Raw genomic sequence first — 27637 nt, forward strand, 5'->3', positions numbered from 1 at the left:
GCTGGTCTTGAACTCCTGACCTCAGGTGATCCACTTGCCTCAGCCTCCCAAAGTGTTGGGATTACAGGCATGAACCACCACGCCCTGCGGATCTTTTATGTTCTTTCTTCCAACGTATGAGTGCTCTTCTGAATGCGTTGTGGAGTGTGTGTGTATGGGATGTGTTTCTGGGGCTTGGGGTATCAGCCACTGCACAGGCAGGCACTGAGTGAGCGAGCCAGTGATGCTGTAAACTTGACAGAGCCACAGCTCCCTTTTTCTACTGAGATGGGATCTCACGCTGTTGCCCATGCTGGAGTGCAGTGGTGCCATCGTAGCTCACTGCAGCCTTGACCTTCCCAGTTGAAATGATTCTCCTGCCTCAGCCTCCCAAGTAACTGGGAGTACAGGTGCATGCCACCACACCTAGCTAATGAAAAGTATATTTTTGGGCTAGGTGTGGTGGCTCACATCTGTAATCCCAGCACTTTGGGAGACCAGCCTGACCAACATGGAGAAACCCATCTCTACTAAAAAAGTACAAAATTTAGCTGGGTGTGGTGGCGGATGCCTGTAATCCCAGCTACTCAGGAGGTTGAGGCAGGAGAATTATTTGAACCCGGGAGGTGGTGGTTGCAGTGAGCCGAGATCGCACCATGGCACTACAGCCTGGGCAACAAGAGTGAAACTCCGACTCAAAAAAACAAAAGGCCGGGCGCTGTGGCTCACGCCTGTAATCCTAGCACTTTGGGAGGCCAAGGCGGGTGGATCACCTGAGGTCAGGAGTTCAAGCCCAACCTGACCAACATGGTGAAACCCTGTCTCTACTAAAAACACAAAAATTAGCCGGGCATGGTGGTGGGTGCCTGTAATTCTGGCTACCTGGGGGGGACTGAGGCAGAATGGCTTGAACCCGGGAAGTGGAGGTTGCAGTGAGCCGAGATCATGCCACTCTAGCCTGGGCAACAGAGTGAGATTCCATCTCAAAAAAAATTAAAAACATTTTTTTTCTTGTGTTGCCCAGGATTCTCCTAGGTTTAAAGAGGCCAATTGAAGCCAGGCTGGGGGCTTGAGTGTGCAGAGCCAGCTCCTATGTTGCGTTATCTGTATCTGTTTGGGTAACTTGCATGCATGTTACAATCGGAGGCTGTCAGTTTGCAGTCAGCAACCTGGAGCTGCTGGGCACAACCCGGGTGTGTTCCTCCCTGGGCCCCCCAGTAACAAGCATGCAGCAAGGCTGTTACAAAGGCGTTTAGTTTATTCTCATCAGTATCACTGATATTCTCATGGTTCACATTTGCCAACGCCGCTCCTCTCCTTACAGTAGTTAAATGTGCAATCTCACTTGGGGGCCCAGGGAGGGATGGGGGCTCGGCCCAGGGTGGGGAGGGCGTTGGCACTTCACGTGGACAGGGTGGGCAGCCTGTCCTGCGTGAAAGAGGTGTGGGTGAGTGGGCGGCCAGGGAAGGGGAGTTGGCAGGGGAGGGCCCCACAGTCTTTTTTCTCTGGTGGTTGGTGATTCTCCATTCAGATTCCTTCCTGGCTGCCCAGGGTGGGGGAACCATGCAGCTCAGGGCAGGGCAGGGGAGGAAGAGAAGGAAAAAGCAGCAGGCCGCCCAGGGGGAGGGGTGGAGGGTGAATGGCAGGGCAAGGGGGGCACAGGGGTGGCTCCTGGGGTAAGGCACAACCCTGTCTTTGGCTCTCCTGGTGAGGAGTTTCCTCCCCTGCACCCCCTGCCCCACCCTTCTTTCCCCCCATCCCCCAGACCCACACACAGTCCCGGGAGCCAGGGGGCACCTCCTGGGGTCCCTGAAACAAGTGGGCTCTGCCACCCAAGCCAGTGCCACAGGGGCTCGAAGAGGGACACCCAAGGAAAAGGCAGAGAGGGGCAGGCAGGGGCCTACCCAGGACAAGGGGGTGGGGGTGAGAAGACCCCAGGCCCAGAAGGTACCCCCCCACCCCAACTAAGGCCTGGAAGTGGGGGAGCACCTGCTTCCTTTCGGGGGTCTGGCTGGAGCCCCGGTCTGCCCCTCGGCCTCCGTCAGGCCCAGCTGCTTGCCAAGTGACCAGGGCATTGTGCTTTGGGGTAAACGCTGGGGTGGGGTGGCAGGCCAGGAGGCGGGGGGAGAGGAGGGGCGACTAAGGTGCTTGTGCTTTAGCTGGGGGTGTCAACATCCCCCACTCAGACCGGCTGGGGGCTAAGGTGCCAGGCCCCAGCCAGGAAGACAGTGCCAAGACCCCAGCCAGACCCTGGCACTCATGACTGACCCCCGCAACAAGCAGATGTTAAGAGGGACCCCCAGTAGGCCGGTGGGGCTGCTGGTCCCATCAGGGGGATGGTCTCCGAATCAGATTCCAAGGGTCCAGTCGGGGCTGGCCCCCACTCCATCTCCTGAAATCCCCCTGCCCCTGGAGAGACCCCTGGGAGCAGTGGGTAGGCAGGGGTTGGGGAGGCAGAGGGGAAGCAGAGGAGAGGCAGGGAGGATGAGGGCCAGAAACACAAACAAGGATGTGGATGTGGATGTGGATGGTGAAATGACACCCCGCGTAGGGGGATGGGGAGTTAAAAAAAAAAAAAAAAAAAAAACTCTCTGCCTTCACGTGAAAATCTAAAACAACAACAAAAAAACACCCACTCTGGGCGAGAACAAAAAGAGAGGAATGGCAAAAGAGAAAATTCTGCAAACAACTGCTAACAATGGAAGTGGACCCGACCCAGCCCTGCCCTGCCCTGCCCAGCCCAGCCCAGCGCTGGGCCCAGCCAACCAGCCAAGGCCTGGGACACCCTTAAACTATAGCCCTGTTGGGGAAGGTGGACAGGGGAGGGGGAACCCAGTGGGACCCACAGGAGCCTAGGCAGCAGCTGGGACTGGAGTCCTACCATGGGAACACACACCCACACCCCACACACACACACACACACACACATATTCAGGCTGCCCCCAAGTCCCCCAACACCATCCTGCCTTCCACGGCACCCCCCACCCCTGGGGACCGAGGAGGACAACAGACACAGCCCCATTGGTTTGAAAAATAAAAGGAATCTTATACTTCAGTATTTCATTCGCTAAAAAAATGTTTTAAAAATTATGTACAGGGGGTGGGGGCCAGGAGCCCTGCCGTGGGGTGGGGGTGGGGAGATGGAGGGAGGGGCAGCAGCCCCCCAGTCTGCTCCCCTGGGTTCCAACCCAGGTCCTACTGCCTCTTGTATCTTCATTTGTTTGAAAGCAAAACTTCTGCACACACACACACGCACACGCTCTGCCAGCCCTGGAAACCTCTCATTCTATCCTCCGAGACCCTTGGTCTGCCCCCAAGAGACCCCCCCTCCTTTAGGACCTGCCTCTCTGAGGCCCCAGAGGACCAATGGGGGCAAAAGAGGCAGAAAAGAGGAGAAAGGGCACCGGGCACACCACTGCCGGCCACCTTAGGTCGGTTGTGCAATTTCTCGGAGCCTCAATTTCCCCAGCTGTAAAATGGGTAGTCCCCATGGCCTCGCCTACCCCAGCCCCCAGGCGCAGGGACAGACGAGGGTGACAGGAAGGCGCTTTTGGAGACGTGGAAGCACTGGGAGGTGGTGGGAGGGGTCCTGAGAACCCCTGGGGCCCCCTCAAGTCCCAAGGGGTTGCAGTGAGGGGCGGAGGCTGAAGAAGGCTTCCGCGAGGTGGCCTAGGGCCTGGGGAGGGGGCCTTCCCGAGACCCCCAGGCCAGCCCCCTCCCCTGGCGGGCCTGGTGAGTGTGGAGATGACGGCTAGGGGTTAGGTTGGGGAGCCAGAACTCCCCCACTGCACGAGTGTGTGTTAAAGAAGGCAACACGGACCTCACGCCACCTGCCCTGCAGTCCTCTCCCGGCCCAGCTCTTGGTGGGGGAAGGGGGTGGGACAGGAGGGGCAGAGGGCCGGGAACATGCAGCACCCACCGCGGGTCCTGGGGAGGGACAGACAGTAGCTCATGACCAAGATGGTGGGTGTGTGTGTGTTGGGAGGGGGAGTGTGAGGCCCCGCAGGAGGCCGGGCGGGTTACTGCAGGGCCTCGGCTGAGGGACCCGCCTCTCCCTCGTGGCTGGCGGTCTCGAAGCCATGCTCCACACCCATCATGTCCGGCTCGATCTTGCCCGTTTCACTGATGAAGGTGGTGTAGGCGTCATCCTCAGCCTTGAGCACCTTGACCTTGGGCATCCAGCTCTTGCGCACGACGCGGCGGGCATTGGTGCACATGTCGGCCGCGATGGCATTCATCTCACTCTCCTTGAAGTTGGGGGCAAAGTTCTGGCAGTAGTCTGTGGGGCAGGGTGGGTGCGGCCTTGGCATGGGGGCCAGGTGACTCCCACAAGGCCTACTCACCAGCCCCCCCCGCCAGCATCTGCGACTCCCCCTCAAAGGGGAGATGAGTGAGGCCACGTAGCCAGGACACCACACCATGTGCACCCAGCCCTACACCGGACTGAGTTCAGCCATGTGGGTTTTGATGGGATGGCCCCGTGTTCTTGAAAACTTTGGATCATTTGCCAGAATTTAGTAACTGGGAGAGGCCACCCGAAAATCTAGATGCCCCCCATGAGGAGTGGCTAGCACTGTCTGGCTGCCTCATCCCTCCCAGACTGCCCTGAGTTCGAGACCCTCCTGCCTGACACAGGCTCCCTGGCTTCCCTTCGGCACCCGCATGCCCCAGCCACGAATAAATCTCTAAGCAATCACAGCCGGTTTCCCAGCAAGGCTAGACTGAGTCCCAGAATGCTTCTCAACACCAAACTCTAGCCCCCTCTGAGAGCCAAGGCTGAGAGAAAACGTCAACCTGCATGCCCGGGGCCCACGCTCTGTCCAGCTGGGCCGACACTCACACTTGACGGCATGGAGCACGCGGCTGTCCAGGGGCTTCCGGCGGGGATCGTTGGTAGAAGAGCGGATGCCGGTGCCACAGCTGTTGGCCAGTGTGTTCCTGGGGGCAGGGGACATGGAGGGAGTCAGCGCTCAAGTTGGTGGTGGTGGGGACATGGGGCAACCCCACCCCCCTCCCTGCGGCTCTGGCAAGGGCCTTACCGGTCAAAGAAGGAGGCCAGGAGCCGCCGCAGGAGAACCTTGTGCCGTGTGCCTGCGCTGACGTGGCAGTTCATCAGCTGTGCCCTTGTGATGTATACGTTGGTGCCTGGTGAGGGGAAGCCAGAGGATGGCCTGGGGTGCCCCCAAACTGCCACAGCCCCCGTGATGCCAGGCCTCATCTCAGAACACCCCAGGCCCTCCCTAGCTCTGGGTCCCAAAAACTCACCTAGGGATCTTCTCCCCTACACCTCTACCCACCAAGGGCTCCTTGGGACTCAGGGGAGGCTAATTGGGACTCCCCCCAGCTCATCAGTGCTCAGGAAAGGACAGAAAGGGTGGCTTCACCATCCTCAGGGCGCCTGCTGTGTGGCCGGTCGTGCCGCAAGCCTGTGTGAGGTGGGCATGCTGGTTGTCACCAGCTAGAGATGAGCCCAAGCTCAGCAGGACCAACAGGGAGTGGAGGCTCACAGCCAGGCACTCTGACCCAAGGGCCAAACACAGTCGTCGTCTTTTTTTTTTTTTTTGAGACAGTCTCGCTCTGTCGCCCAGGCTGGAGTGCAGTGGCATGATCTTGGCTCACTGCAAGCTCTGCCTCCCAGGTTCACGCCATTCTCCTGCCTCAGCCTCCTCAGTAGCTGGGACTACAGGCGCCTGCCACCACGCCCGGCTAATTGTTTGTATTTTCAGTAGAGACGGGGTTTCACCCTGTTAATCAAGATGGTCTCAATCTCCTGACCTCGTGATCCACCCGCCTCGGCCTCCCAAAGTGCTAAGCCACTACGCCTGGCCTTTTTTTTAAGAGATGAAGTCTCACTCTGTCGCCCAGGCTGGAGTGCAGCGGCCACCATAGCTCACTGCAGCCTTGCCCTCCTGGGCTCGAAGGATCCTCCCACCTCAGCCTCCTGAGTAGCTGGGACTACAGGCATTCGCCCCCCTGCCTGCCCAAATTCTTAACCTAGGTAATAACTGACCTTCACAGGAGCCCAGGAGTAGCTTTTCTACCCATGTGGCCAAACAGTAATTGCCCATGCTCACCCCGACCCCTTAAGTCAGAAACCTAGAGGCCAGGCCTTGCTGTATCAGCACCTCCATCTCACCAACGCCCCCACCCTGAGGGTGGCTGTGACCAACACTACAGCATAGATAGGGAAACTGAGGTGCTGGGGCCTCCTAACTAGCTGCCCAGCCCAGGCCAGCTGGCTCCAAAGTTGTGGAGGGGAGAGATCTGGGGCAAGGCCAGCCCACCTGTCACCAGCTCCAGCTTCTCAGAGGGGTCGCCCTCGTCGTAGAGCTTGGGGTGGCAGCGGTTCCCAATCTGGTTGATAAGCTCAGCCGGGAGAGACGCCAGGTCTTGCCGAACCCGGATGCGATTCCGGGACTCGGGGGCCACCTGCTCCGGGAGGGCCTCCACCTTCTCGGCTGCAGGGAGAGAGTGGAGCACGAGTGGCAGGAGAGGCAGGGGTTGCTGGCGGGGTGGGGGGCAGGGCGGCATCTCACCTGTCTGGCCGACGTTCATCATGCTGTACATGGTGTACATGTTGCAGATCTGCCGGTACTGCTCATCCATGCCCTCCTCGCCGCCGTCCTCCTCCTCGTCCTCCTCATTGTGGTAGGAGCCAGGGCTGTCGCTGGTGTAGGCGCTCGAGGTGCCTGGGCTGGTCCGCTCCGACGTGCTGGGCCCACTCACTACGCCCCCTGCTGCCGCCACCCCACCAGCCGGCTGCCCTGCTCCCGTGGCCACGGCGGGCTGGGCTGCTGCCACCACCGGAGCCTGTTGGGGTGGCGGGGGCTGGTGAGGCCGGTTGGCAGCCAGGTCCGGCGTGGAGAACTTGGCCATTTTGCGGCTGCCGTTGCTGCTACCCCCAGCCTCCTTCTGGCCACTGTCCCACAGCCGCTTGGCCACGGGCATGCACTGCACAGAGTCCGACTCCTGCTGCTCTGTCTTCACCCGGGACACGAGGGGCAGTGGGGTGCTACAGGCTGGCCAGCCCGACGTCTGCGCCACGGGGCTCTGGGGCTCCGACGATGGGGCCTCCTCTGCGTGCAGGCCCTGGGAGTCGCAGCTTGGGGAGCTCACCTTGAGGAAGAACTCGGTGCCCTTCTCCATGATCTCCTGGATCTGCAGGAAGCCAGCCGTGTACATGAGCAGGAACTGGTCACCCACGTTCATGCTCAGCCGGCCCGTGTAGCAGAAGCTGAGGATCTGCTGGAAAGACTGGGGTTGCACGGCCGCCGGCAGCTCCACCACGGCGCTGCGGCTGTTGTTGAACAGGTCCCGGAAGTAGGAGCTGCTGGCAGCCAGCACGGCCCGGTGGGCCTTGAAGGCATGGCCCTTGACCACCACCGACACGTCACAGTACAGGCCCTGTAGCCGCTGCTCATTGAGGCACTCCAGGATGCTGTTGCCGAAGTTCGGGATCTCCATCTGCAGTGTCTGGGCCATGGCGGCGGCTGCACGGGGGCAGGGAGGAATGGAGAGACAGAGATGGAGGAAAAGGGTCAGGTGGCAAATGTGGGTGCTGGCCTAGCCCTGGCCCCAAAGACCTCCCCTGCTGGAGGGACATCCACACGATGGAATCTGCCATGGTACTAAACCGCACAGAGCCCCCTACCCTATCTGTCCTGGTACAGACTCACTTTTACAATACGTGGTCAAATCTGCTAACCTAGTTGCAGACCAGGGTGGCCACGTGCTGTCCCTTGCAAAGAGGAGGGGGCAAACGCATACTTATTCCATATGTACTTAAAGAGTAATTGAATATGCTTAAGTGCTCGGAAGAGTGGCTAGGACACAGTGTGCTACCTCTGAGTGCCAGCTATTGCTAGCACCAGGTACATATATGGTATCTCTGCAGCGTACTGGCATGGAAATGCCAGTAAGGTAGGGTCATCTGACTGTGCACCAGAGTCTGCAGTGCTGGGCACATGCCCCTCAATCACTGTTTGTTGAATGACTAAATGATCACTCAAGAAATTACATGAGGTCGGGCGTGGTGGCTCACTCAAGTAATCCCAGCATTCTGGGAGGCTGAGGCAGGCAGATCACTTGAGGCCAGGAGTTCGAGACCAGCTTGGCCAACATGGCAAAACCCTGTCTACCAAAAATACAAAAATTAGCCAGGTGAGGTGGCGTAGGCCTGTAGTCCCAGCTACTAGGGAGGCTGAGGCCAAAGAATTGCTTGAACCCAGGAGACAGACGTTGCAGTGAGTCGAGATCACGGCACTGTACTCCAGCCTGGGAGACAGAATAAGACTATCTCAAAAAAAAAAAAAAAAAAAAAAGGAAAAATAAATTATATGAGGCTGGGTGCAGTAGTGGCTCATGCCTGTAATTTCAGCACTTTGGGAGAGCGAGGCATGTGGATCACTTGAGCGTAGGAGACTGAGATCAGCCTGGGCAACATGGCAAAACCCTGCCTCTTAGGAAAATACAAAAATTAGCCCAGCGTTGTGGAGCACACCTGTGGTCCCAGCTACTAAGGAGGGTGTGCAGGGGTGGATCTGTTGAGCCCAGGAGGTCAAGGCTGCAGTGAGCTGTGATTGCGCCACTACACTCCAGCCTGGGCGACAGACAGAGACACTGTCTCAAAAATAAACAAATAAAGAAAGAACTTACATGAAAACATCTCTAGTCATCAGGGAAATTACAAGAAAACATCACTAGTCACCAGGGAAATGCAAATCCTAACCACAATGAGACACCATCTCACACCCACTAGGCTGGCTAGAATCAAAAAAGTTGGCGAGGATGAGAAATCCGGAACCCTCTTCCACTGCTTGTGGGAATGTCAAATGGCACAGCCACCATGGAGAACAGTCTGACGGTTCCTCAAACGGTTAAAGAAAGTTACCATATGACCCAGCAATTCCACTCCTGGAATTCATGCCCAGGAAAAACAAAAACATTTGCCCGCATTGAAAACCTGTACACAAACGTTCACAGCAGCATTATTCACAATAGCCCAAAGGTGGAAACGATCCAAACGTCCATCTGCGGATGGATGGGCCGACAAAATGTGGTCAGTCCCTACAATGGGATATTATTCAGCTATAAAAAGGAAGGAAATTCTGACACATGCTACAACATGGATGTCCCTGGAAAACATTATTCCAAGTGAAAGAGGCCAAACAAAAGGACCACAGATTGTATGATCCATTTATAGGAAATGTCCAGGACAGGCAAATCCAATGCAGACAGGAGGCAGATTAGTGGTTGCCAGGGGCTGGGAGGCAGGGAGAATGGGGGTGTGGTGAGGGAAAGCAAAGGTGTGTGGGGTTTATTTTATTTTTTGAGATGGAGTCTCACTCTGTCGCCCAGGCTGCAGTGCAGTGCTGCGATCGTGGCTCACTGCAACCTCCGCCTCCCAGGTTCAAGTGATTCATCCTGCCTCAGCCTCCCTGAGTAGCTGGGCTTATAGGTGCGCACCACCACACCGGCTAATTTTTGTATTTTTAGTAGAGATGGGGTTTCACCATGTTGGCCAGACTGGTCTCGAACTCCTGACTTCAGGTGATCCACCTGCCTCAGCCTCCCAAAGTGCTGGGATGACAGGCATGAGCCATCACGCCTGGCTGGGGTTTATTCTTGACATAATGAAGAATCTTCTAAAACTGACTGTGGTGATGGTTGCATAACTCTGTGAATATACTAAGACCATTAACTGTACACTTTAAATGGGCATGGTGTGAGCATCTCAATAAAGTCGTTAAAAAAAGAAAGGAAGGAGGAAACTGTGAGACTGATTTCCTCTGGGCAGAAGTGGGGAGGAGACTTGCAAAGTACACTTTCAGGTCTTTTGAATTTTAAACCTGGTGAACGAAATGCCTGTTTGCAGAAGTAAATAATATTTAAAAAGAAATAAAACTGTGAAATCATGCCATACATATTTAATTCAAGCAAATTGGCTCAAAAGTGCTCGAGGGCAGGGAAGGGAGGAAGAAATGGGAATTTTTTTTTTTTTTTTTTTTTAAAGAGACAGGGTCTCATTCTGCCATCCAGTCTAGAGTGTTGTGGCAAGATCATAGCTCACTACGGGTCTTGAACTCTTTGGCTCAGGGGATCCTCCTGCCTCAACTTCCTGAGTAGCTGAGACTATAGGTGTACACCACCACGCCTAGCCAAGCTTTAAACTTTCTGTAGAGACAGGCTCTTTCTTTGTTGCCCAGGTTGGTCAAGAACTCCTGGCCTCAAGCGATCCCCCACCTTGGCCTCCAGAAATGGGAATTGATGCTGCTCAGAGAGCCCAATCCCCACACTGAATAGCTTGGGGAGGTGGCGGAAGTGGGGGTCTCAATGTGTGAACTTCTGCATCGGACCCTGTACTGCCTCTTCCAGGAGGAAGAACTGGCTGTGTGGGACGTGAGAAGGCTGTCCGCCACACTCTGGGGCAGTCATCAAAGGGCCTCAAAGGAAGGTGTGGCTTTCTACCTGACCCCACTGGTAAAAGTGAGTTTTCTTTTTTTTTTTTTTTTGAGATGGAGTCCTGCTCTGTCACCCAGGCTGGAGTGCAGTGGAACGATCGCAGCTCAATGCAAGCTCCGCTTCCCGGGTTCACGCCATTCTCCTACCTCAGCCTCCCGAGTAGCTGGGACTACAGGAGCCCGCCACCACGTCTGGCTAATTTTATGTATTTTTAGTAGAGACAGGGTTTCACCATGTTGGTCAGGATGATCTCGATCTCCTGACCACAGGTGACCCATCTGCCTCGGCCTTCCAAAGTGCTGGGATTACAGGCATGAGCCACCGTGCCTGGCCTTTTTTTTTTTAAATTGAGATGGAGTCTCACTCTGTCGCCCAGGCTGGAGTGCTGGGATTCCAGGTGTGAGCTATCACACCCAGCCTCCTCTGTAATTCTATAGGGTCTCTAGAGTCCTAACTGGGCAGAGTGTGAGTGAGAAGTCTTCCCTAAGACAGACCTTTTCAGAGAGACTCCAGCTGGCCAGTGGGAGAAAGTAACAAGTACATGCAAAGGCCCTGGTGCAGGAATGCACACCTTCCCTCCCTCCCAGTTAGCTCTCAAGCACCTTCCATGTTTCATTAGCGACTCCACTCAGATCTGCCTCCCAGGGCTGGGCACTGAGAATACAGTGGCCACTCTGCTCTGATCTGGTAACACCTGTTCAGTCTGAAAGGGCTGCTGTGAGGAATAGAAGTGGCAAGTGTTCAAAGGCTCAGAGTTGCAACCTAAGTTGAGTCCTGGCTCCGGCACCGACCTGCTCCTCCGACCAGGAGCTCCAAATCTCTGCTTTCTCCATTTGGAAATCGAGGCTGAGGAGGCCAACTGATTCTACAAACTCAGCCTACACTTATTGTTACTGAATGATCATTCAAGAAATTACACGGAAACGTCACTAGTCATCAGGGAAATGTGAATCCTAACCACAGTGAGATACCATCTCACTCACTGAGCTGCTACCCTGGCAGGCCACAGGCAAGATGCCGGCCCTGCCCCCTTGCAACACCCAGGCGAATGGAGGAACCAACTCACAACTTCTATGAACTCCCTGAATCCTCTTAGCAAGGCTTCAGGGCTGGTTTCATACTCTCCTTGCAAAGCTGGAAAAACTGAGGTCACGTGGAAATTAACGACTGTCCTGAGGTCATCTAAAAATTCATCCACCAGGTTCAAAATTCAAAAGATATGTCCTGAAAGGTGGGATGGCTCAAGCCTGTAATCCCAGCACTTTTTTTTTTTTTTTTTTGAGACAGTCTTGCTCTGTCACCCAGGCTGGAGTGCAATGGCGCCATCTCGGCTCACTGCAACCTCTGCCTCCTGTGTTCAAGTGATTCTCAGCCTCCTGAGTAGCCGGGCCTATAGGCGTGTGCCACCACGTCTGGCTAATTTTTGTACTTTTAGTAGAGATGCGGTTTCACTATATAGGTCAGGCTAGTATTGAACTACTGACCTCAAATGATCCTCCTGCCTTGGCCTCCCACAGTGCTAAGATTACAGGCATGAGCCACCGCACCTGGCCAATCCCAGCCCTTTGGGAGGCCGAGTCAGGCGGATCACCTGAGGTCGGGAGTTCAAGACCAGCCTGGCAAACACGGTGAAACTCGTCTTTATTAAAAATACAAAAATTAGCTGGGCATGGTGGCAGGTGCCTGTAAACCTAGCTGCTCAGGAGGCTGAGGCAGGAGAATCACTTGAACCTGGGAGGGTGGAGGTTGTGAGCCAAGATCGTGCCACTGCACTCTAGCCTAGGTAACAGAGTGAGACTATGTCTCAAAACAAAAACAAACAAAAAAACCCAAGAGATGTCCTAAGGTATCGGCTACCCCCTACCACTTACATGCCAGAAAGTGGTAAGGCCGAAATTCAAACCAGGGTCTGTCTAGGCACTACAGCCTGTGACTTCCCTTGCTTGTATCCTCCTTCCTCTTCCCCTCCTCAAAATCACTGCCACCATCCTACAAAAACACAAACAAAACAAAACAAAACCAAATCCCAAAACATCCTTAGGACAAACAGAGGGTGGAGGCTGGATCTAGGAATCCCAGTTACAAGGCAGCAAAAATCTCCTCCTAGGAACTCAAACTCAGAGCTGAATGGGCCAGGAGCTGGCCCCTCTGCATGAAGGCGCAGGAGAAACAAGCACCGTGTTGGGGGCAAAGGACAGAGCCCAGAGAGCCTACTTCTGGGGTCCTGGCAGCCCTGAACCACCTCCCTAGGCAGCCAAATTAAAGCCACCCCTGGTACTGGGGCCCAAATGACAAGGACCAAGATGGTCAAGGGAAGAGGCTGGCACCCCAGTTCCTAGAGGGGTGCTCCAAGCTCATTCCCCAGGGAGGAGGACAAAGACAGGACAGGTGTGCAGTGCAGCCAAAACCCCTCACTTCCCTGTGTCCCAGTTTGTTCATCTGTAAAATGGGCTGTTCATCCAACCCATCCTGATGAACCAGATCCTCCTTTGTGGGAGGTGCTGGGGACACAGTCCTAAAAGGACCAGCTGTGCTTATGTGGAGCTGTCTAGTGAGGAGACACAGGGGATGATTTAATTACAGTTGGGGTGAGTATGTCAACTGAGCAGATGGCCTTGGTGGTAGGGACCATTAAAGGTTGAGCAATAGCCAGGACAGAGATAACACTCCTGGGCAGGAAGGTATCGGGTGTGGTCCAGGGACCCAAAGAAAGCTGGTGTAGCTGGAGGGCGATGCAGCAGGGACAGGACTGCCAGGAAGGGTATGGGACAAGTGGGGTCCTGGCCTAGGGAGTGTGGACATCTTTGAAAGTGAGTCCCAGGGTGAGGGCAGCATTTTAAGAGTTGTATGTACAGGCCAGGCGCGGTGGCTCACGCCTGTAATCCCAGCACATTGGGAGGCCAAGGCAGATGGATCACCTGAGGTCAGGAGGTCAAGACCAGCTTGGCCAAGTTGGTGAAACCCTGTCTCTACTAAAAATACAAAAATTAGCTGGGTGTGGTGTGCACATCTGTAGTTCTAGCTACTTGGGACGCTGAGGCACGAGAATCGCTTGAACCTGGGAGATGAAGGTTGCAGTGAGCCGAGATCAAGCCACTGCACTCCAGCCTGGGCAACAGAGCGAGACTCCATCTCAAAAAAAAAAAAAAGAAAAGAAAAGAAAAGAAAAAAAGAGTTGTATGTAGAGTTAACCCCTCCAAGGGGACTGTCAGCTCAATGAAGGCAAACATTCTGGCTGGTTTTATTCAACATTAGTTCTTTAGAATAGATGCTCAGTAAATATTTGTAAATGTGTTAAAGAACAGTACACAGAGGCTGGGCACGGTGGCTCACGCCTGTAATCATAGCACTCTGGGAGGCAGAAGTAGGAGGATCCCTTGAAGCCAGGGGTTCAAGACCAGCCTGGGCAACATAGAGAGACCTCTATCTCTACAAAAAATTTAAAAATTAGTGGGGCTTGGTGGCTTGCACCTGTAGTCCCAGATACTTGGGAGGCTCAGGTGGGAGGATCACTTGAGCCAAAAACTTAAGAGGCTGCAAAGAGTGATGACTTTGCCACTATATTTCAGCCTGGGTTACACAGCGAGACCCTGTCTCTAAAAACAAAAGCAAAACCAAAAAAACCGCATCCCCCCACCCCACTACCCCGCCAAAACCAACCAACCAACCAAACAAAAAAACAGTGCAGAATGGGCAAAGGACTACTTCAAGGTGACCTTACTAAGCGCCCAGCACTGGCCACAGGTAATTTTTTTTTTTTTTGAGACGGAGTCTCGCTCTGTCGCCCAGGCTGGAGTGCAGTGGCCGGATCTCAGCTCACTGCAAGCTCCGCCTCCCGGGTTTATGCCATTCTCCTGCCTCAGCCTCCCGAGTAGCTGGGACTACAGGCGCCTGCCACCTCGCCCGGCTAGTTTTTTGTATTTTTTAGTAGATACGGGGTTTCACCGGGTTAGCCACGATGGTCTCGATCTCTTGACCTCGTGATCCACCCGTCTCGGCCTCCCAAAGTGCTGGGATTACAGGCTTGAGCCACCGCGCCCGGCTATTTTTTTTTTTTTTTAAACACAGGGTCTCACTATGTTGTACAGGCTGGTCTCGAACTCCCCCATTTGGCAATGGAGACTGAAAGGTTTTGGGGATAACAGGAGGCAACAGAGATGTGGGGGGTTGGGAAGGTGGCCCAGGTCCCCTCCTGAGAATGAGAGCCAACCTGATGCTCAGACTGGGGTCCCCCATAACTTGTGAACCCCAGCTTCAGAGCCCAACATCCCAGCACCCAGGGCTTTGAAGCCTTTGATTAGCAATTGGTCCAAACAGCTCAGCCAATTAGCACATGGGAACCCTCCCTCCCTCCATGCTGCTGGGGATGAGCGGGGACGAGCGGAGTGGTGCGATGGGTCTGTAAGCCACAGTGACCTGAATGCTGTTCCGTCTGGTTCCCCAGTAGCCCCTGTACAGAGTGGACGGGGTGAGCTGCAGTGTGGGCCAGAGCAGACCCATCTCTGGGAACCCCTCCATCCATCTGTGATTGGCCCAATCCTGCCTAATGGACTCAGGAGAAAAACTACGTGGGCCCCTGCAAGAAGCCCTCACCCACGCCAGCCCCAGGAATGGAGCTAGCATGACTGGACTCTCAGAGAAAACGGGTTTCTCACTGGCAGGCCCCTGACAGGGTCACCTGCTGGCTGAAGCAGGGGTGGGATGCAGTCGAGGATTGAGGCCTCTAAACCACCTAATGGTTCTAGTCCCCACCAAATCCCCACCTAGGTCAGGCCCAAACACACTGCCCGGTCCCCCTCTACTGTGGCGAGGCCTTTGCCCAAGCTGTGCACCCTGCCCGGAATACCTTCTTCCTCCACCCTCAGCTACTCACTTCTCCAGGCTAGAGAAGATGTCCCTCTCCTGCCCCACCCAAGCCACAGTGCCCTTAAGCTTACCTCTGAGGAAACTAAGTCCCACTTGACTATAAACTCCCCAAAGGCAGAAAACCCTATCAGAATCATCTCTCCTTAAAATTCAGCATATCAGCACCCCTGAGGGTGTGGGGGACAAGGGCAGGAGGCCACAGGGCAGCTGGGACCTTCCTGGCCAGGACAGTACCTAGTCCTGGCCCTGCACGTGAACAGATCTTCTGGTGAGACCCAAGGGCACAGCACACGGTTTCCATGACTTCCCAACAATTACTCAATAAATATTTGCCAGGTCCCTGCCTGGGCAGGCCACAATGGTGACAAGTAGCCCTGCCTCTGGAGCTCACAGTCCGGCAGGAGACAGGGCCATTCATCCTTGGTCACACAGATCAATGTGCTGCACACTGGTGTGACTGACCTTGCCCAGAAGCGATGACACTGGAGCTGAGATCTAGGAAGGGCACTAGGGGATGGGGAGTAAGGCCCTTCCAGAAAGGGTTTTCACCTCTAGGGGACTGGGCTCAGTCTCAGGATTCTGCTATGGACGGAGTATGTCCCTCCAAATTCACGGATTGAAACCCTAAGCCCCAGTGTGCCTGTATCTGGAGATAAGACCTTTGGGAGCTAATTAAGGTTAACTGAGGTCATAAGGGTGTATTAAGAAGGCAGCTGTCTGTATGCCATGAAGACAGCCCTCACCAGAACCTAACCACACTGGCACTCTCATCTCAGACTGAAAGTCCCCAGCACTCTGAAATATAAATGTCTGTTGTTTAAGTCACCCAGTCTATGGTATTTTGTTGTGTGGCAGCTTGAGCTAAGACAGGCCTGAAGCGCCATCTATTCACTGATGCCTCCCCCACTGGAGTCTTTGGCCCGGAGTCTGTGAACGCCAGACTTGCACACACCCCAGACGCCTCCACTCAACACTTTCAGGACCCGGCTCCAGTCCTTCCCAAAACCTGTGAATGCCACAGCTTCACTAGCTATGGCCGTCCTTGTTCAGATCCTTGGATTCATCTTCAACTCCTTTAAAACCACTTTGGCACCACCTTGGCCCCAAGTGACACTGCTTGGGCCCCTACAATACTTTATTGGGGCCCCTGGCAGTCTGCCCTGCTTGCTCTTGGACCTACTAGAATGGGAATGGGACAGCCATAGCTCTTCATAGTCTCCCCGGGTCACATAAAGCCCTTTCTCTACTCATTTTTTTTTGGAGACAGGGCCTTGCTCTGTCACCCAGGCTGGAGTACACTGGCACCATCATAGCTCACTTCAACCTCAAACTCCTGAGCTCAAGCAATCCTCCCACCTCAGTTTCCCAAATAGCTGGGACCACAGAAGCTACATCCAGCTAATTTTTTTTCTTTTCTTTTCTTTTCTTTTTTTTTTTTTTTTTTGAGGCAGAGACTCACTCTGTCGCCTAGGCTGGAGTGCAGTGGTGGGATCTCAGCTCACTGCAAGAATTGTTCAAGCGATTCTCCTGTCTCAGTCTCCTGAGTAGCTGGGATTGAAGGTAACCACCACCATGCCCAGCTCATTTTTGTATTTTTTAGTAGAGCTGGGGTTTCACCACGTTGGCCAGGCTGGTCTCGAACTCCTGACCCCAAGTGATCCACACCCCCCCCCCCCCCCCGCCCAACAAAGTGCTGGGATTACAGGTGTGAGCCACGGCGCTCGACCCATCCAGTTAATTTAAAAAATATGTATTTTTTGGTAGAGATGTGATCTCACTCTATTGCTTGGGCTGGTCTCCAACTCCCAGCATCGAGTGGTCCTTCTGCCATAGCCTCACAAAACACTGCGATTATAGGCATGAGCCACTGCGCCTGGCCGACAAAGCCCTTCCCCACACCGACTCCTAAGCTTGATTCTCCCTGCTTGCCTTATCCTTCTTGGGCGTTCCTATGATTTAGCAAGCTGGGTATTTTTCTTTTTCTAAAAAAAATTATTTTATTTGTGCATTTTTTAGTAATAGAGATGAGGTCTCCCTAATATTGCCCAGGCTGGTCTCAAACTCCTGGGCTCAAGCAATCCTCCTGCCTCGGTCTCCCAAAGTGCTGGGATTACAGATGCGAGCCACTGCCCCTGCCAAACTGGGCATTTTTTTGGGCTTCAGCTTCATGTCAGTTTCCCTGGGGCAGGGAGTTTGCCTGTGTAGACCCCTGTTGTGTCCTCTACCCCTAGGACCTGACCAGGTACACAGTGGGTGCTCACAGTCCTTTATGGAAAGAATGAACAAAGAATTACTTCCATTCCTCCTAATCTAACTCCCTTTTTTTGTTCCACATTAACGTGGCTCAAACAGGAATAGGGCTCAGAAACATGATCTGTGGCTGGGCAGACAGACGACCTCCTCTGACAGTTGCCAAGGTGGGTAGCCAGCAGTCAGGGGCTTACTGAGACCTCAGTGTTACCTGACGAATTGCTCACACTGCCGGTGGATCCTGCCATCTGCGGGAAGGGCGCTGGCAGGATGATTCCTGGGAGTAGTAACTGCCAGCTCTTAGGGAAGAGAGCCGCGGAATTCCCCAGCCAGCAGGGCCCTGTGAGAGACTGTCAAAGGCACAGTCCTTTCCTAATGTCTTTCCAGGGAAGCTGTGACATGGCCGTCGACAGATGCTATGGTCTGAATGTTTGCATCTCCCCAAAATTCACACACTGAAGCCTATCTCCAATGTAATGGTATTAAGAAGTGGGGCTGGCTGGGCGCAGTGACTCACACCTGTAACCCCAGCACTTTAGGAGGCCAAGGAGGGCGGATCACGAGGTCAGGAGACGGAGACCATCCTGGCTAACACGGTGAAACCCCATCTCTACTAAAAATACAAAAAATCAGCCAGGCATGGTGGCACGTGCCTGTAATCCCAGCTACTCGGGAGGCTGAGGCAGGAGAATCGTTTGAACTCGGGAGGCAAAGGTTGCAGTGAGCCGAGATTGCACCTAGGCACTCCAGCCTGGCAACAGAGCAAGACTCCGTCTAAAAAAAAAAAAAAAAAAAAAAAGTTAGGCCTTTCAGCCAGGTATGGTGGTTCATGCCTGTAATCCCAACACTCTGGGAGGCCGAGGTGGGTGGATCACCTGAGGTCAGGAGTTCAAGATCGAGACTAGCCTGGCCAGTATGGTGAAACCCCATCTCTACTAAAAATACAAAAATTAGCTGGGTGCAGTGGTGCACGCCTGAAATCCCAGCTATTCAGGAGGCGGAGGCAGAATAATTGCTTGAACCTAGGAGGTGGAAGTTGCGGCAAGCCAAGATCATGCCACTGCACTCTAGTCTAGGCAACACAGCAAGACTCCATCTCAAAATAAAAAAGAAGTTGTTGATCAAAAATTTAAAATGAAAAAAGAAAAAAAAAGTGGGGCCTTTGGGAGGTGATTCTTAGGAACTGTGGCTGTATAAAAGAGGGGGAGCCTGTTTGTCCTTGCCACCCTATGCAGATAGCTAAAAGGTGCTATCTATGAGAGACGGGCCCTCACTAGACAGGGAATCTGCTGGCACTGTGATATCGGACTTCCCACCCTCTACAACTATGAGCAGCTCATCTCTGTTGTTTATCAATGGCCCAGTCTGTTTTGTTTTTTTGAGACAGCGTCTTGCTCTGTCACCCAGGCTGAAGTGTAGTGGTGAAATCTTGGATCACTATATCCTCAAACTCCTGGGCTCAAGTTATCCTCTCACCTCAGCCTCCTGGGTAGCTAGGACTAGGGATGCGTGCCACCACACCTGGCTAATTAAAAAAATTTTGTGTAAAGTTGAGGGACCTATGTTCTCAGGATCTCCTGAGGGCTGTGTCACAAGCGAAAAACAAATTGAAATTAATTTTTTTTGTAAAGATGAGGTCTCACTATGTTGCCCAGCCTGGTCTCGAACTCCTGGGCTCAAGCAATCCTCCCATCTCAGCCTCCTAAATGCTGAGGTTAGAGGCATGAGCAATGTGCGTGGATTCCAGTCTAAGGTATTTTATTACAGCAGCCCAGATGGGCTAAGACCTACAAGCCAGTTAAGGGAGACCAGCAACTCCAAGTGTAACAAGGAACAAAGGCCCCAGAGAGCCCCACAGTGCTTCATGCAGCTCAGCAGGATGCGGCTCCATCCTGGCAGCTGCTCAGGTTGCCTGCCTGACCCAGAACCATGCAGACCCCTCTGGAGGGGATGGATGTGAAGGCAGTCCAGGAAAACGGTTAGCGAGAACAAAGTGTTCAGTGGGGGGCGGTGACTCACACCTGTAATCCCAGAACTTTGGGAGGCTGAGGCAGGAAGATGCTTGAAGCCAGGAGTTTGAGACCAGCCTGAGCAACATAGCAAGACCTCATTTTGCATCAGTATTTTTTTTCTTTTTTTTTTTTTTTGTTGAGACAGAGTCTTTCTCTGTCACTCAAGCTGGAGTGCAGTGGCGTGATCTCGGCTCACTGCAACCTCCACCTCCTGGGTTCAAGCAATTCTCATGTCTCCGCCTCCCAAGTAGCTGGGATTACAGGCACACACCACTGCGCCTGGCTAATTTTTGTATTTTTAGTAGAAACGGGGTTTCTCCATCTTGGCCAGGCTAGTATCAAACTCCTGGCCTCAAGTGATCCGCCCACCTCAGCCTCCCAAAGTGCTGGGATTACAGGTGTGAGCCACTACACCTGGCCTGTATTTTTTTTTTCTTTTTTTGAGACGGAGTCTTGCTCTGTGGCCCAGGCTGGAGTGCAGTGGCCAGATCTCAGCTCACTGCAAGCTCTGCCTCCCGGGTTCACGCCATTCTCCTGCCTCAGCCTCCCGAGTAGCTGGGACTACAGGCGCCGGCCACCTCGCCCGGCTAGTTTTTTGTATTTTTTAGTAGAGACGGGGTTTCACCGTGTCAGCCAGGATGGTCTCGATCTCCTGACCTCGTGATCCGCCCATCTCGGCCTCCCAAAGTGCTGGGATTACAGGCTTGAGCCACCGCGCCCGGCCTTTTTTTTTCTTATACACGCATAGATTTAATTCGTTTTTTTCCTGAAAGACTGTCATTAAATCCATGGTGGCAATAGGATTAGTAACAGTGTCCCCAACTCAAGCCTCACTGACTGTGTGCCCATACCTGGCCAGGGCTCAGACAGGCTTATTTCACTCACTCTTCTTTACGGTTTCTGAGGAAGAAATGAGACTGCCTGCCATTTCCTGGATGGGAACAAGGCCCAGAGAGGTGAAGCCAGAGGCAGGGACCATGTAGCTGATGAATGGCAGGCACAGCTTTATACCCAGGCCATCTGGCTCCCGAATCAGGCAAAGCTGTGAGGCAGCTGTGACTAGACCCATTTCACAGGTGGGAAAACTGGTGTTCAGAGAAGCAAGGCAGAGACCACACGGGAGCCCTGGACAGGCCAAGGCCAGAGCTGGGGCTCTTTACCTGAGCTACTGGATGTGTCCTCTCCAGAAACAGGGTCTTCTGCCTGTCTGAGGACCCCACCTCAGGGTCTGGGGTGCCCTCTCTCTAATCCCCAAGGAAGGCCTTCGTTCTTCTTTTCCCAATCCTCCCATCTGCAGCTATTCTCTAGCCCTTCCTCCCTGCAACCACCATCTCCGGGAATGAGCAGTCTCCGCGTGCTGCCTCTCCCTCCTCCCTCCTCCCACTCGCTCCTCCTCGCAGCCCTCGGCAATCTGGCCTCCCTTTGCAGGCAGCAGATCCAGCTCCTTGGAGAGCCTGGCAGAAGCTCTGCCTCCGTCCTCATGGAGCTCGCAGCCTGCCCGCTCCCTCCCCACCAACTCTAACCATAAGCCCACCCTCTGGAGTTACATCCCACTCCCTGTGTGCAATCAGATCATACCCAAAAGACAGGGCAGCGGCAACCAAGGGTGGAGGGAACAACAGTAAGTGCAAAGGCCCTGAGGTGACCCTGGTGCCACTAACACAAAGGAAGCTGGTGGGGCTGGAGGGATGGGGATCATCCAGGGAGAGGGGCCTGCTGGGCTGTGCTAGGAAACCACGCAGGGCCTAAGATTTTGAATCCTACTATTGTACTAGGCTCAAATCCCTTATAGAGCTTGTCACTCAGAATTACCCTCAGTAGTGCTAGCCCCCCGTATCAGTCTCCCATCTAGAAAATGGGCTGACAGCAGCAACCACCTCACAAGGCTATTTCAAGGATTAAACAACCAAAGAACACAGGCCGATCGGCACTCACCCCGTAGTCAGTGCTCATGAATCCCAGCTGCTGTTAGTGGAATCCTCTGGCCCCATGCTGGGCCGCAAACTCCCTGGGAGTAGAAGACCTCTTATGCCTCTCACCATCTCCCAGACCTTGCACATTTCATGGGATTAACAGGCAGAGCTCGCTGGGGTTTTCCCCAGAGCCTTCACAGCACTGTCCAATCACACCCCAGATGCCACCCTCTCCCGTAAACCTCACGATAACTAGACAGTGGAGATTCCCCACCTGGCCACTGCATTTGCGTCAATCATTCTTTGTGGTGGGGGCTGCCCACCACCCACTGTCTGATGTTGAACCACATCCCTGGCCTATAGACTCGCGAGATGCCAGCAGCACCCCCACCCCAGCAGGGACAACCAAAAATGTCCCCAGACACTCCCCAAGTGTCCCCGGAGGAGGTAGGACTACCCCCGTTTGCGAATCACAGCAGTGTAGATGTGCCCACTTGCCACTCCTATCAGAGGAGGACACTGAGGCTCAGAAGTCAAGACCTTTGCCGAGAGTCTCATGGCTGAGACGGGAGGGTATTAAGTGTGAAATTTCACTCTCCACTAGACCATGTCTGCTCACCCTTACCTACCCTCTCCCTTTGCTAGATTTAGAAAACACCAACTGGGCACAAAGCCCTCAGAGAAAACGCACAGGTCTCTAAGAACTGAGACCTTCGCCAAGGAGGCAGCACATGAGAAGCCTGGAAGGACATTACCACAACCACACACACAGATCACAACCTCAGACACGTGACTTCTGCCGGCTCAGCTGGTCCTCACCCCACCTAACGTGCAAGCAGGCCCAGTCCCACAGCCCCCCTGCCCCCCGCCCCACCTCATGCGGCCTAGAGGGTTCTCTAGGGGAAGGCATTAGCAGCCGAGGGGACTGAGGGGCAAATGCAGAGAGACAAGGAACATGAAAGTAGCTGGAAGGTGGCACAGGGGTGGTAGCCAGACCACTTTGCAGCTTGGGTGAAGGACGGACTCTGGTGCCTCAATTGCCTTGTGTGTCAAATGACGACAACAAGCAGGACCTGCTAGTCATGGGCTTAAATGAGTTCGAGTGCGTAAAAGTGCTGAGAGCAATCTGGGAGGAGAAACGAGGGGCATGGAGGACCTGAGAGAGGACGCAGAGTGGCATGAACACTGACTCATGTTTTCCAGCCCCAGTGGCTCACCACCATCCCAAAACCACTAAGTCTGATGGGATCCCTCTCTCCACACAGGCTCTGGCAATGACACTGATGAAATCTAGGGTCAGACAATGTCGGGTCAACCTCCATCTATCTCCAAATCCCCGGGCCTCCAGGCAGACTCCTTCGATAGATCCTGTAAGGCTGACCAAAACTCACATCTCCTCAAAGCCCAGCTCAAGAACCTGCTGGGGCTCCCTGTTGCCCAGCCAGGAGGTCAGATTTTTTAATTACCCTGGATGCAGGCCAAGAGGTTCTGAACTTCCATCTGGGGGTAATGGGCAGATCCAGGAGATCCAGAGACAGGGTTTCTCTTTCTTGTGAATGGCACTAAAAGTCTGTCTCCACAGTAGGGTCATCCCCCCAACTCCTTCCCTCATGAAGACAAAATGTTTAGAGCACTCAGAAGGAGACTGGTACACGCTCAAAAAAAGCTGTCCACGTGTTGTCCCCTGAGGCTAGAACACTGACCCCTCCCTTGCACCCCAGCACCACCTACCCCTTAGCTAATTTTATTATTCAGATCTTAGCTCTCCCGGAATACTTCTGGCCACCCATCAAAACCTCTCCATCCCCTCATGGCTCACGATGACTTCACATTGCTACACCATCTCTGTAAACACAGGGGTATTTGAAATTCTCATGATCCTTTGCTTGTGGAAGTTTGGTTGCTTGAGAGCTAGTTGCTCCGGATCTGTTACTCCGGGATGCTTCCCCAGGCCCCAGTGGGGAGTCGGCAACCAGCAGTGAAATGAAACTGTCTCAATGGGCTGCCTACTTGTTGCACTTGCCCCCACAGAGTCTGTGCATGCTAAGTTCTCACTGAAAAGCAGTTATTACTGGTGCCTTCTCCTCCAGCTCCAAGCACAAACCGGAGCTGCCCGAGGCGCTGCCTGTCCTCCACTCATCAGGGCCAATTCCCAACCGTCTCAGTTGAGTGACTGGATGGCACCCCCATCCCCCTATCCCTGGTATCCAACCCAGCTTAGGTCCAGGAGGACCCAGTCTGTGCTGAAGCAGACCTGCAGCGATCCTAGCCCAACCAGGCAGGGAGGATGGTTCGGTCTCTTTTTGCGGGGCTGCTGGCCCAGTTCCTATTCCTCCTAGAACCAAGTGGCTAGCCAGACAGGGAAGAAGGGCAGGGCCCAGGTTGGAGGGTGTCCTGGGAACTATAGGGAGACTGGGGAGAATGAGGGTGACAAACCCATCATTAAACCCAGAAGAACTGGCTGACACCACTTGACCCAGCAGTTTGTGGCTCCTGCCTCAGGTGCTGAGGATCCCAAATCAAAGTCCCGAGGACACCCTGGTAACAGCCTTGCAATTAGCCCAGAAAGGAACAAAAGCTGCTGCCATCCGACTAGGGGCCAAAGTGGGGCAAGAACAGTCTAGGCAAGCAAAGTCAAGTCCAGCCCTGGTGGTGCCAGGCCTCCTCAGCTTCCCACGGCCAGCCCACAGCTCCATGACTCCTGACCTCTTGGCTCCCAGGAGGGAAATGGGGAAGAAAGGGTGACCAGGCCTCCGAGAAAGTCACCTCCACTGTTCCAGTCCCTGGGGACACCATGGAAACTCAGTCTGTCCCAAAGGGGATTGACTCATCCCTCGAGGTCGGCAGGAGGGAAGGCCTGGATGGAGGAGAATGCCCACCACGGAATGCAGAATGAGGAGCTCCTTCAGTCACCCTCCTGGAAGGCCACTTGAGTGACTATGGATTTGTGTTGAGGGCCAGACAATCCCAGTTCAGCCACTGTCTGCTCATGTGACCTGAAACAAGCTACACCACCCGAGCCTCAGCTTCCTCGTCTGGACCACAGAGAAGGCCTAAGTTGACCCGGTGGTGGTGAGCCATCAATGAGCTCATCCAACCAGCGAGCTCGGTACGGGGCCTGGCCCAGGACTAGTGTCCCAGAGGTAGATCCCTGGGCCAGGGTGTGAGTGCCTGATTTGATCCCCTTAACTTTTCTCTGTGCCCTGCCTTTACCCCATCAGGAGCCTCCAAACCACCATTAGCAGAGTTTTACATGCTCACTCCCTCTAATTCTTCACCCCTAGGGAGGTGGCACACAGAACTCAGGCTCAAGGAGTTGGTGCCTGGGAGGCCATGGTACTAATATATATGACGGTGGCTATGAGGTCCCATCCACTAGGCTTGAACCACCAGCTTCTGGCCACAAAAGGTAGAGAAAGAACGCAGGATCCTAAAATACCCAGGTAATGTCTGCTGGGCTGCCTCCCTGTAGATATATAAGGTGGAGGTGGGCGAGGGCCACCTTGTGATAAACAAGATGCCTAAGCTAGGTGTTCCAGACTGTCCCCAGCTGCCCACACAAACACCCACTGGCCAGCGCCTTTGAACAGTTGGCAGAGGCTTGCCCAAGGGGTAGGGTCAGGACTCTAGAGGCTTCTGGGATGAGGTGTGGGAATGAGGGAACCCCTTAGATGTGACTCTGAACTAACACTTCGAGTTGGGGTCGATGGGGGGCGCATCTCAGTATGTACCTGCTGGTCACACTAGCTTTTCCTGACCTGCCCCCACATCCCCCCAGCCTAGCCCAAAGGCTCTGCTCCCCCGACTCGCAAAGCTCCTACAGCAGTCCCTCACCTTACCTAATCGCCCCCAGATCTAGCCTCCCCCTCCCCACATCTGAGTCCTGACCTCATGTGACCCCCGGAAAACATCTCTGGGATCTCCTATCCGCCCCCACCCGAACTAACTCCGCCCACACCCACCGTGCCCCACTTCCTGGGCTTCTCCTCAGCCGCCCCCAGGCCTGTAACTTGACCCACCCACCTCCTCCAGCGCCCAGGCGGTACCTGCAGGCCCGGCCCCTCCCCGCCCCCCTCCGGCCGCGCCGCTCTCCTCTCCTCCCCCACTCGGCCTGGCCAGAGCCCGACTCCTCCTCCCCCTCCCCCTCCGGCATCCACGGGCGCCTCCTCACTTTTCCGCTTCGGACCCTCTAACTTCCCTGGATCCCCGGTACCTGCCCCGGCCCGACCTGGCCCCCTCCCTCGCTGGGAGCTGGGGGAGCGGTCCAGGTACGATCCTGCCGCCCCCAAGCCCCGAGGTTCGGGCTGGACGCTCAAGGCTGCCCGCGGTAGCCGGGCCTGCATACACACGCCTGCCCGGGCACAGTGCAAGCTGCGGGCCCGGCTCCTCCTCAGTCCGAGAAAGCACCCAGGCCCTCCCCACTCAGCCCTCGGGCCGCCCCGGCTGGAGAAGGCCGGAACCGGGCCTGAGGCGGGCCGCCTCACCTGCGCCGTGGCCGCGCTCCGGGGGCTCCCGGCGGGCTCCGCAGCGGCGGCTGGGGCCGGGCCTGGGCCCGGGGCGCGCCCCCCTGCGCCGGGGCCTCGGCCTCCGCCTCCGCGGCCTCCGCGGCCTCCGCCTCAGCAGCAGCGGCAGCCGCGGCGGCCATTCATTGTGGGCCAGGCCGCCCCAGCCGAGCGCCGAGCGAGCGCAAGCCGTGCCGCCGCCGCAGCCAGGCCAGGGAGGAGCGGCACCGGCCCCGCCCGCGCACCGCCCTCAGGCCCCGCCCTCCAGGCGAGGCCAGCCGAGCTCCGAGCGCGCCCCATCTAACCGGCTCCGTCTCCTCTCTATGCCCCTGGGAGGATCCTCGCCGGTACGTCGTTTCAGCTCGGTGGTTCGAATCCCGACCCTGCCACCTTCTAGTCCCGCGACCTTGGGCAAGTCGCTCTACCTTTCCGAACTTTAGTTTCCTGTAAAACAAAAACAATAATGACTGCTGTTTATTGTGGCAGGCACCGTGTTAGGTTCTTTATGGGAATTAGCTCGTTTAAACTACACAGTAACATTTTTTAGTGGGAACTGTTACACACTAGAGAAAATAAAGGCGGCTGGGCGCGGTGGCTCACGCCTGTACTCCCAGCACTTTGGGAGACCGAGGTGGGTGGATCGCCTGAGGTCAGGAGTTCGAAACCAGCCTGGCCAATATGGCGAAACCCTGTCTCTACTAAAAATACAAAAATTAGCCGGGCGTGATGGCAAGCGCTAGTAATCCCAGTCACTCGGGAGACTGAGGCAGGAGAATCGCTTGCACCCGGGAGGCGGTGGTTGCAGTGAGCCGAGATCATGCCACTGCATGATCCAGGGCGAGACTCCGTCTCACAAAAAAAAAAAAAGAAAGAAAGAAAGAAAGAAAGTAAAGGAGGCACAAAGAAAGCTGGTCAAGATCATCACACAGCAAGGAAGTGATGGCGGGTGCCAGGATTTAAACGCAGGCTCAAAAGCGACAATAACAGCTAAGACTTTTATGATGCTTACCGGATGCTAGGTTCTGTTAGCATTTTACTTGCACTAACTCGTTTACTTCTCACTACAACCCAGTAACAAATGGTAAAAAGTTCTGCCCTTTTGCAAAAGCGGTAACTTAAGTTCAGAGTTAACAACAAGTCGCAGGGCGAGCTAAGACTGGAACCCAGGTACCCGGGAACCACTTCGCTGTCCTGCCTTCGTACACTGGTTAGAACTTTACCGAGCGCTTACAAGGTCAGAGTGGCTCTTTGCACACTTTCCAGGAATCTGTCATTTAATCTTTGTTCTATCTGAGAAACCACGATTCTTATTTAATAGATAAGAAAACTGAAGGCCCGAGAGTAACAGGCCCAGAGCATGTGGTGGGACTGAGATTCAAACCCAGTAAATCCAACTCCAGAGCCTGAGTTATCCCTGCAGAGTGCTCTGAAATAATGTGTATATAGCACCCAGAACACAGAAGAGGACCAATAGGTGTTGGGTTTCTCCGCTTACCGCCCCTTTTCTGAGCCACAACTTCCTCATCTGTGAAATGGGACTAGTGACGTGTCCTCTCCCAGGGGATCCACTGTGATTAAAACCCCCGGAACAGCATGATCAGCGCGCTTCCTTTATGGCATTCATTTTGATCCCGGCCGCCCACCGTCCATGTCC

At 54.6% G+C, this 27637-nt stretch overlaps 1 protein-coding gene across 2 annotated transcripts; it reads right to left on the minus strand.

Moving 5' to 3' along the window:
• Positions 1-1217: 1217 nt before the first annotated feature.
• Positions 1218-27603, minus strand: NACC1 (nucleus accumbens associated 1). 2 transcript variants are annotated; one of them, XM_007995475.3, is made up of 7 exons: positions 27479-27603; positions 26289-26427; positions 6516-7469; positions 6264-6437; positions 5019-5124; positions 4820-4917; positions 1218-4258 (listed from the first exon to the last, which is right to left on the minus strand). In XM_007995475.3, the coding sequence occupies exons 3-7, from the start codon at positions 7459-7461 to the stop codon at positions 3999-4001; spliced, it is 1584 nt and encodes a 527-aa protein (XP_007993666.2). In that variant the 5' UTR covers positions 7462-7469; positions 26289-26427; positions 27479-27603; the 3' UTR covers positions 1218-3998. The 2 variants fall into 2 exon arrangements, with proteins under 2 accessions (XP_007993666.2, XP_007993665.2); XM_007995474.3 differs by lacking the exons at positions 26289-26427; positions 27479-27603 and adding an exon at positions 25966-26159.
• Between the last annotated feature and the right edge of the window lie 34 nt (positions 27604-27637).

The sequence above is a fragment of the Chlorocebus sabaeus genome, chromosome 6 (genome assembly GCF_047675955.1).
Source record: "Chlorocebus sabaeus isolate Y175 chromosome 6, mChlSab1.0.hap1, whole genome shotgun sequence".
Classification (NCBI taxonomy): domain Eukaryota; kingdom Metazoa; phylum Chordata; class Mammalia; order Primates; family Cercopithecidae; genus Chlorocebus; species Chlorocebus sabaeus.